Source organism: Propithecus coquereli, unplaced genomic scaffold (assembly GCF_000956105.1).
Source record: "Propithecus coquereli isolate 6110/MARCELLA unplaced genomic scaffold, Pcoq_1.0 Scaffold11, whole genome shotgun sequence".
Classification (NCBI taxonomy): domain Eukaryota; kingdom Metazoa; phylum Chordata; class Mammalia; order Primates; family Indriidae; genus Propithecus; species Propithecus coquereli.
This window is the reverse complement of record NW_012134969.1, coordinates 9,143,850-9,154,386: the sequence shown is the minus strand read 5'-3', so window position 1 is coordinate 9,154,386 and position 10,537 is coordinate 9,143,850. Positions and strand designations below refer to the sequence as shown.

The 10,537-nt window shown below is 51.8% G+C and overlaps 1 protein-coding gene across 1 annotated transcript in view; it reads right to left on the bottom strand.

The window, feature by feature from the left end:
* Window positions 1-1,152: 1,152 nt before the first annotated feature.
* Window positions 1,153-10,537, bottom strand: part of DHRS12 (dehydrogenase/reductase (SDR family) member 12) — a 35,720-nt gene continuing 26,335 nt past the window's right edge. Inside the window, 5 exon segments of the mRNA XM_012648421.1 lie at window positions 1,153-1,262; window positions 2,211-2,299; window positions 3,655-3,749; window positions 5,539-5,643; window positions 6,549-6,622. Of these exon segments, the coding sequence (XP_012503875.1) occupies window positions 1,153-1,262; window positions 2,211-2,299; window positions 3,655-3,749; window positions 5,539-5,643; window positions 6,549-6,622 (473 nt within the window).

The following is a 10,537-nucleotide window of genomic DNA, read 5'->3' as shown; positions in this document are numbered from 1 at the left end:
CAGGGAGAGCCACCGTCGGGAGATGAAGGTGAGCCACCGTTCAGCACAGACTGCGCACACGCAACACAGGGGCTGTGGCCACGGAGGGCTTTTTATTTTCTTTATGTTTCATGTGTCTGCTTTTTCTGTGTTTAATAAACTCTCCAAATGAGGAGAAAGGACTTCAGGGCAAATACAGCCAGGGAAAGCCTCTTTCAAAAAGAGGGCCATTTTATGGAGAAGAAAATAGGTGCAAAGAAACCAAGTGGCCCTCATGCTGTGGAACAGCCAGTGGGGGCTGGCAGGGCAGCCCCAAGCCCAGGCCGTCCTCCTCCTGCAGACAAGCAGCCTGGGCTCGCTCAGCAGGGCCTCCTTCCGTCAGGTGGACACTGATGCTTCAGGCAGGCGTGCCCAGAGAAGTCCTGAGCCTGGGGTCCTTGGATCCCGGGCGTCTCAAGGACCGCCAAGAAGCTGCACCATCTGAGTTTTCCTCTGGTGTGGGCGACGAGTTACGGTTATTTCACCCTGAACACCAAGAACGTGTGTAGAGGTATTCGAAATCTGCTTGTCGGTTTTGTTGCAGCTGTCCCTAAAGTCACTAAGAGGTAAAATGGTGTAATTTAGAGGTTTTAGCAGAGTGTAGTGCCGGAATGCCAGGTGCATTATTGAAGCCACTCCCGATCCTCAGCAAATGTGAACGCAGCCTCATTTAAATTGTTTATGTAAATACGCTTCGCCCCTTGGCCATGCTGTGCTCCTGGGGACGCAGCGGCAATGGCAGTGCACAGCCTCTCCTCGGCGCAGGGCTGCGTGGCGGCCAGCCCTGGAGGCTGGAGGCATCGAGAAAGGGAGAGGAGGGAGAGTCCACAGGGAGGGTGTTCATTCTTCGCCCCACCCCTGCGGCCCCTCAGTCTGACAAGGTTGGTTAATCTTAAAACAAATTTTTAGAAAACCACATTCTCAAATAAGGAAGAGACTTAAACGAGAAAAGAACCTGCTGCAGAAGATCAAGGTCAGCTTGTTCGTGGCCCCAGTACTATTTATTTTAAAGGAAAAGTTTCCATTCCTTGTAGGCACCTGGAGAAGTTGAAGTGGGGTCTGTTCCCTGGCCCCTGGACCACACCTTCCGGTGTCTTCTATGGTGACTCTGGCTCATGCTGGGCCTGGCCTGGCCTAGTTAAATCTCTGAGCCAGCTGTTTCAGGATCTCCATGAGTTTCTCCTCTTCAGCCAGCGAGGAGTATGTTCTAGCAAGAGGCCAATATGTAGAAACTGGATTCTGAACTAAAAGTGAGAGGGAACAATGAAGGTGTGTGAACCGTGGCAGCGTAGATGCGCCCAGTCCCTATTGCCGCTGAGGCCCCAGTCAGTCATTGAACTGCCACCTGCGGGGAAGGAAGTGGCAGGGCCCCCCCACACCGGGTGTTCGACACCATCCCCACCCTCAAGGGTCCCACATGGATTCAGCACTGAGGATCAGTATGTGAAGTGCTCCCGGAGGGAGGCCTAGTGGAGAAGAGAGGTCGGGGCCGAGCCTTGGATTCGCAGGTGTCTTCAGGCCTGGGTCACAGCTGAGTGGTAGTTTGGGAAGTGGCAGGTGGCGGCCAGGCTGGGGGAGGGGCCACATGTGGGTGACCAATGGGAAGGGGCACAACCATCCTTGTGGCCACCCAGGGGTCACCAGCGCTTCCTAATAACCCAAGCAAGGGTGGTTCTCATCAAGAACGGAGGAAAGAACCAGAGAGAAGAGCCTGGTTTCTGCCCAAGGTCAAGTGTTCTCCTCTAACGGCATCCACTCTTACACAACCTCCTCTCGTAGCTTGCTCCCTTGGGAGTCCGCTGAGATAGACTCCCAAGAGCGGAGAAGCAGGGCCACAGTCGCCCCCTTGGCGTTGCTGTGTGATAAACTGCCCAGACTGTCCTTTGCCCCCAGTGTAGGAGCTGCCTCCACCCCGACCCCACAGGATGGCCCTGCCCAGGCCTTTGTTGACAGGGTCATCACAAGCCTTCAAGCTCAGAAAGATCAATGGAAGGAGGGGGCAAAATCAGGGGTGCAGCACTTCCATAAGCCAACCCCAACGGACAGAGGAAGCATCTCGCCCACGAAGCCGAGCGCAGCCCCGGAGAAAGGGGGGACAGTCCTGTCTGGGTTTCGGGAGGCAGGGTGCACCCCCAAGGCCGGGCTGTGCCCCAGCCCTGTGTCCCTGCCTGCAGAGCCAGGGAGGAAGCCACCTTGGAAGACGAGGCCGCTGGGCTGCACGGCTGCTGCAGAGGACAGGGCCCCCCAGCCTGGCCCGGAGCCCTGCAGGGACGGCTCATACCTGGGGGACCAAGAGCAGCTGGGGTAGCTCAGCATCCGCTGTGGAAGGGACCTCATGTGGTTGACTTCTTTCTGATTCCAAAGCAAGGATCAAAAACGAAAGAGGATCAATCATACACTGCTCTCTTTCTACCTGAAATCACACTTCTCCAAGCTGTTCAGAACTGATTCCAAAGAACCTCACTATGAAGCCCCTGAGACGTTGCCTGGTGGAAAGTGTTGCCCGGCAGAGCCTAAGAGTGCAGTGCGTTGGGTCCCCATGTCCCCGGGCTCCAGATGCCAGCACCCAGACCAGCTCCCCTAGCAGAGTCCCCACAGAGCCCCCTGCCCATCCTGACAGTGGCTGTCACGGGCCCACACTGAGGGGCCCCACACTGAGGCCCCAGGGGACCAAACCCCAGGGCTCCGCCTCCTGGGTGCCAATCTCCCCCAACCGAGCCTAACCTCTCAGAGGTTCCTGGCTGTTGGTTTCTTGGATCATTTTAGCATTTTCTTCTTTTTAGGGAGGAGTATAGTAAGAGGGGAAGGAATTTTTTCGCTTCCTCTGCCAAGCTTCTCTGCCTCTCTCTCCCTCTGCACCCCTGCGCCCCCGGGCTGCAGAGAGATGCTCTTGCCTGGTGTGGCCCCCAGCCTAGCCCTGCTCCACAGGTGGCACCCAGCCTGGGCCTGCCTGGTGGCCTGAGGAGGGATGCATCCATGCACCCTGGCTGCAGGCTACACCCCCGTTTCCCCGTTTCCCCGCAGACCTCAGGGAACACAGTGTCTCGGAAGTGAGCACATTGGGAAACAAAATAGTTCTCTTGTGAAGCCAAGGAGAGGAAAGAAACCAGAGAAAACAAGATTTAAGAGCCTTACTGAGACCATCAAATTTTAGAGACTCTAAGGCCCTCCTTTTTTAAATTTAAAATAAACATTTTTTTTCTTTTTGCAGAAACAGTACTTACTGTGGAAAAATTAGGATATACCAATGAGCAAAAAAAAGGAATTTGAAGCCTTCTGCTGGAGCACTCGGAGACAATCGTCCGCATGCCCCGGCCTCTACAGCCACAGACAAGTGGTCTGCACCTGAGTGTTGCTCCCCAACCTGGGGACACGGATGGTAAACTGCACCTTAGCCCAGGTGACAGATCCAGGGCCGGTTGCTAGCGGGATTTTGTAAGTATACGAGTTGATGTTGGGGCTGTCAGAATGCAGTAGTCGGGAGTCCAAGGGGCTCCCCACGGCCTGCTGGAACTGAAAGCGTGGACAGGTGGAGCCGAGCGCGGCTCCCACGAGGAAGTGAGAACTGCGCAGCCAAGCTCTCTGAGCACGCGCAGCCCGAGCCTCCCCTGGTGCAGCTCAGCAATTAAAGGCTACGACACACCCGGGGCGTCGGCCCAGCCAGGACGCATGGAAGAGAAATGGATGGCCAGGTGCGCTTGGGCCCCTGCTCCCCCAGGACCACCTGCTGGCTCCGGACAGGAGCGAGGGGTGAGCAGGAGGGAGAAGGCGCCCTCAGGTGCGAGGCAGGGCGCTGGCAGCAGGCCCACGGACAAGCCACTGCCCAGCCCATGGATTCCGCAGGGTGTGCGGCCCTTTGACCGCCCCTCCCTCTGGAATCGCCCTTTCCCCAAGGTCTGGGTAGGACCCGGCACTAGGTCCGCCCCCTCCACAGGAAGCAAACACCTTGGAGAGGAAGGAACAGCAGACCGCACCTGATTGGGGACGGCCCCACCCCAGTGAAACTACGTCCCCTCGGCACCCAGATCTCCTTCACCCACAGTGTCTGCTGCTCAGCAGGGGCAGGGGCGTTAACTGCCCCGCTCGCTGTTGTACTCGGGCTCCCAGCACGCGCTGGCACTGAGCGGGTGTTCGCCGAACATGGGCATGCACTCCTGCCTTCCAGGGAGTCCCGCAAACGTACTGGAGACACTTAGAGAACACATCAGTCATAAACAAACATCATTCAATACTTCTCACCCCTCAAATCAAACCTCAGCTGCATTCAGGCTATGGCCCAACCCGGGGCAGTTTGGTCACGCTTTGCAAAGACTCCCATCTCGGCTGTATTTATGATGAGTGGTTGGCTTATTCCCGGGGCCTCTGGGAAAACTGTAAAGAATTACGGCTTTTTCAAATGTCAGGATTTGGAGCCACGAGAAGTCATCCACCAGGATTTGGTCTGGGGTCAGGGAGCAAAACTGAGGCACACCCAGGGCACACAGGTGGCAGAGGTGGAGGTGGGCAGAGAGCCGGACAGGCCTGCTCGGAAACACACAGCACCCACGGGGCAGCTGCTGGCGCTGCCTTCGCAGACGATGTGGGTGCCCAAACGGGTGAATTTAAGGCAAGAACTGTAAATGGGACATTATACAAAGTAGGCTTTTAAATATATCTGTAATAAGCTGAGATAGGGCAGTACCGTTGAGTGTCTCTTGTCTGAATTGTTAGGCCCAGAAGTGTTTGGGACTTCCGATTTTTTTTGGTGGGGGATTTTGGAATATTTTCATATACATAATGAAATCCCAAGTCTAAATGCAGAATGTATGTTTCATGTACACACTATACACATAGCCTGAAGGTAATTTTATACAATATTTTTAATAACCTTGTGCATGAAACAAAGTTGGTGTACGTTGAACCATCAGAAATCAAAGGTGTGGAGTTTTCCACTTGGGACATCATGTCGGTGCTCAAAACTTTTCGGATTTCAGGACATTTCGGATTTCAGATTAGGGATGTTCGACCTATATAACTCCACTCTCTGCGAAGAATGGGCATGAGATCTGGACTCTTGCTCTTTCAGTTCTTCAAAATTGAATGTCATGCCCTTCGCAGTGAGCCCGGGGAGCCCAGAGCTGTGTCTGCAGCATCCGTCTAGCCAGTGCCCAGGGGTGGGGCTGCCCGCAGGATCGGGGTGTGGGGAGATCTGCCGTCCTCATTCCCTCTGAGCTGCAGGGCAACGGACACCCCTGTGGGCTCCTGTCTTGGTGATCACCAGCTTCCACCACCTCTGTGTGGGTCTGAGGAAACACGGAGAAGGGAAATGGCAGCTTTTGAGGCTCCTCCCAGGATGGTGCTGAAGGCCCACCCGGAGCTCCTGATGGAGAGGGGGATGCTCTCTTGCTCAGGGAATATTATCCGGTGCTGCTGTGAACTTCTAAGGTCCTGTTAACGTGCAGCCCAGAGTAAGGCTTCCTTGGAAAAGAACCTACGTGGCACCTTAATAAAATGCAGTCTTCAGAAAACCACCTTACTTACCTTGTTTTATGCATAGACCATAGTTCCATTAAATGCTCCTCTTTCTGACTGCAGATCATCGGTATTCAATTTCTGAATCGACATTCCTCCTGAGCAGACTGTTATCTACAATAAACGGAATAGAGATTTGCAAACAAAAGCTCGTGGCGCCCTCCCATTCTTCTCTACCTGTGGAGCAGTGTGTCAGTTTTCTTGTTGCTGTTGTGACAAATGTCCATGAACTTAGTAGCTTAAAACAACACAGATGTTTCCTCTTACAGTTCTGGAAGTCAGAAGTCTGAGATGGGGCTCATGGGGCTAAAATCCGGGTGTCAGCAGAGCCGTGTCCCTGCTACAGGCTTCAGAGGAGAATCCGTTCCCTGCCTTCTCCAGCTCCAACAGGCAGCCGGCAGTCCTGGCTCACGGCCACACACTCCGACCTCTGCTTCCACCATCACCTCTCTGACTCTGGCCCTCTTGGCTCCTTCTTGCAAGGAAGGACCTTGCGATGATACTGAGCCCACCCGGAGAATCAGACTCTTCCCAAGATCCTTAGCTGAATCACATCTGCCAAGCCCCTTTTGTCAGGTAAAGGTGACATACTCACAGGCTCCAGGGATGAGGACATGGACATCTTTCGGGGGAGAGTGTCATTATTTTTCCCCCTACAGCAGGGAGCAGGCAGCTACATAAACCGCCTTCTTCCTGATTTCTCCGATTCACGTCATTTAAACCCACTGGGTGAGAATAGGCCCCATTAGCCTGTCCCTTCCCATCTGAGCAGGATGGGCCCCGGAAGGTGCAGCCACCACCCTGAGCAGCCAGCCGCCCTCACCTTCAGAGTCCTCCCTCCCCTGTCTCCCAGGGCAGCTGGGGCCCTTTAGAGAGGGCTGAGGTCTTGGACGTGGCTCTCGGCACGTTCCACCTCTGTTTAGCCCCTGACATAACTGGGTTCTCCCCGCGGGTGTGGACAGAACAGCCCCACTGATTTCCCAGCAGGAGCAAAGCCCGTTACTCTCAAGATATCCCACAGATGAACACAGTGCTCTGGGGTTGTGTTCCTTCTCCAGCGCAGGGATCAGGCCAGTCGTGAGAACGCACACACCTGCGAGGCAGAAAGCGTCCTGGCAGGCGGAGTCCCACAGGAACCCCACTCAGGGATCCCTGAGGGTGGTGATGTGGGGCCTGGCCACCTGCACCCGCCCCCCCCAGGGGGGCATTCGGGGCTTGGGTTGGTTGGGCTTCCTTCTTCCGGGGGGTTTTCCATTCGCCGGGTTGCTCTTGGTTTTTTTTGGTTTTGGCGGGCGGTTTTTTTTTTTCCCCCGGCTGGGCGGAGGGTTGCTTTGGGGCTTGTTTTGTTGGGGGGAAAGGCGTTCCCCCCCCCGGGGTTCCGGGAGGGAAAAAGGAAACTGCAAAATAGTATATCAGTCCACTTCGTAGAAGGAAAATATATATATATGTCTACACTGTGCATAGAAAAATATAAATATGAAATTTAGCAATACTGCTTATGTCTCAAGGGTGGCATTAAGTAAAACTTTTACCTCCTCGGCTATACATTTCTGTACTATTTGGATTTGAATATTTTTACAATGAGCATATAATTTTATGGTTATTTCTGCAATCAAGAAATATACATATAACATTTTAATGGAATGAGAAAATTGTCGTTGAAGTGTATTTGACATGGAAAGACATTCATAACATATATACGGAATTGAGAAGCTCCAGAAACAGAGGGAGCAGCACAATTCCATTTCTGTGAGCAAAGATGTCAAAATGCAGAGAGAATGTGTGCAAGGATGATATTAATACTTTGGTGCACTAAAATGTTAAATGTCTGAATGATGGAATTATCATTTCTACGTTCTTCTTATACATATTTGTATTTTTTTAAACGATGAACACGTGTTATCTTGTGTTTAAAAAAGGGGGAGGTGTAAAGCCGCTTACCCCAAAGTGAGGCGAGAATCAAGGGACCGGTCTAAAGCGGCAGGCAGTGGGCCATGCCTCAGTTCCTGCCTCCCACGCAGCCTGCATCCCAGAAAGCGCACCGCGGGTGGAGCCAGGGACCTGCATCTGACCCTGGCTCCGGCACCCACGAGCAGCGTGACCCTCAGCAAACACGGTAGCACTTTTGGCTTTGGTTTTTTAACTTTTACTTGTGGAAGGGAGATAATAGCTGGCCAGCCCACCTCATAGGATCAGACGGTTTCGTGGTGAAATAAAAACGTGTGCATGTCCTGTGAGGACTGGAATGTTCTCTGGGCAGCCCGGTTCTGTCATGCTATCGCCTTATTATCACTCGTAATTCTGAGTTGCAACTTTCATCCCAGACAGCCTTCTTCGTTGTTCACATCCCAATTTATTTGGCGGGGCCCGCCTTGTTCGTATTTGTGGATTTTTAAAGTCTCCTGAACCCTGGGTCACTAACAGCTGTTAACCTCCATCCAGTGATCTTGGACACTTTGTATTCGCTGCTGGTGGCTTTAATTTGCGAGAAGTAGAAAGGACTTCTGCCAAAAGCGGTCTGCCCCGCCAGCCTGCCCTGACGGATTGTCACAAATGATTCCTTCCAGTGAGGGAAAGGAAAGCTGGCGCTGGGCTGGCTCCTGCGCCTGCCGCGGGCAACTCCTCTCTCTCCTTGGGTTGGGGAGAGCTGGGGTGAGCCCCCTGCACCTCCTCCCCACCCGGGAGGTGTTGGAGGCTTTTGTTTTCCGCTCCATCCTCTGTGAGAATACACCTGTATCAATTTGGACGTTAACACAGTCACCTGCAGGAGGTTTAGCTGGACCACTCCTCCCTGCCAAATATTAATACTCTCTCTTCCACGGCACAGCCAGGTGCTAGGTGCTTTTAAAAAAAAAAAAAAACCTAGAGAACCAGCAGTTTCTAGCAATAGGGCTTTCAGATCTTTTAAAGACCTCCCTTTTCCCAAGTCCACAAAAAGGGCACCTACCTCCCAGGTGAGACAGTGTATGTTTCTGTTCTCTTCTAGCCTCCTGGGTCACCAGACATGTAGAACCTTCCCAGCCAGCAGGCACTGCTCCTCCCTGAGAAGATGAGCGGCTCTCTTTCCAGCTACAAGCAATTTATAATCCTCCGACCTCCCAGCATGACTTTTGAGGTCCTTCTTTTTCAGGCCATCAAATGGAATACTCTGCTAATATATAAGTAAGATATGTGTCTATGTAAGGTGTGTGTGTGTGTCTGTTTCTAAAAGAATTTGAATTAGAGAATCCCAGAGAGGTCTGGTGACTTATTTGAAGTCCCAGCAAGCCCACACAAAGTGGAAAACTGATGGCAAATCTCCATTTCCTTGAGTCATTAAACCACATTGAGCACCGACCAGTGCCAAGGGAGAAGGAATATAGCCCAGTGTTCGTAAGTCATTGTTCCCTCAGTGGACACGGTGCTGGTCACTCCTTGCCTGGCTCACACAGATCCAGCCAGGGACCTGTCATTTATCCGTGAGCCCATGTCACTCTCCTGCCCCCAAATTCCTTCAACGCTCCAGGTTCCCCACCAAATTAGGCAAAAAAAAAAAAAAAAAACTCGTCAGCCTGGTGTAGATGTCTTTTGGCGACACGCCCTGCACACATCCTGTTTATAACACCCACAAACACCTGAGTCTTTGCCCTGGGCCACACATCGTGTCAGTCCCATGAGGCCTTAACCCTGTAGGTAGATGGACTGAGCCAGGGGTGATGCCTGATCCAAACCCTGCCAGTCAAACCCGCCCACAAGGCTGTGGGAATGGGACCCTTGACTGGAGGACAGGCGGACGAAGTGGCAGCCATATCTGACCCACATGCACGGACGAGCAGAGACGCTGCCTCCAGAGTGGGGCAGAGAAGGAAGCAGTGTGATGAGTCTGTGGACAGCAGGCCCAGAGAAACAGAAGTTTACTGCAGCTGCTGGCAGCGCTTCTGTCCCCTCCTTCCCACAGCCCAGCTGTGCCTCTGCCATTGAGTTCTACGAGGGCTGCCGGCGTAACCCATTGATAAATTATTTTTGTTTAATCTGCTTGAGTGGGCTCCTGTTACTTGTAACCAAACAATTCCTAAGACCCTTAGCTCATGTTAGCTAGGAAGTCCGCCAGTTCTCCTAGGATAATCAGCTACCTTTTTAAATAAGAATGTCTCTGGAAAGATGCAGGGTGGGCATGATTGGAAGTGGTTAATGGGGAATCTCAGTCATTCATACGAACTAGTTCAGTAACTTTCTTTCCTCCAAGACTTCCTAGCTAATATCAGGGACATTCGTGGGATGAAGGGTTTTGATGAGAGAAGAAAAGGAAGAGAGATATTTTAGAGTATCTCAGGGGAGGGCAGGCGTAGGTGTAGGGAAGGCACCTTCAGCTACTGGAAAATTTGCCCAAGGTTAGTTCTGCTCCCAGTAATAAGGAAAATAATTCATTATCATTATGACTCATTAGTATTTTTAATTTACACAATGCCTTTCTTCCAAAGAACTCATTATATCCATGGAGGTTCATTACAAGAAAGATTTGGGAGTGGAATTTATGTTGGACATAGTCTTCTAAATATGGCAACAAGAACTATTATTACATGGGTACATGACTTGAAGCAAGTCTCTCTCTATAAACTAATTAAGAAGGGATGTAAAACTGTGTCAAGCCCAGGTAATGTTGAAGGAGAGGTGCTGAGTGTTCCTAAAGCATTGCTGAAACCACGCTTCTAGCCTCCAAATGTTAACTTCACAGTATTCTCGAAATTATAGAGTATCTTGAGTATGATAGATTTTAATAGCATTAAAGGCAATTATTTTTTGATGAGAAAAATATATTGCAATTTTTAAATTTAGCATAGGAAAACTGATTGGAGCTTCTATTAAGAAACCTAGGCCGGGCGCGGTGGCTCACGCCTGTAATCCTAGCACTCTGGGAGGCCGAGGCGGGAGGGTCGCTAGAGCTGAGGAGTTCGAGACCAGCCTGAGCAAGAGTGAGACCCCGTCTCTACTAAAAATAGAAAGAAATTAATCGGACAACTAAAATATA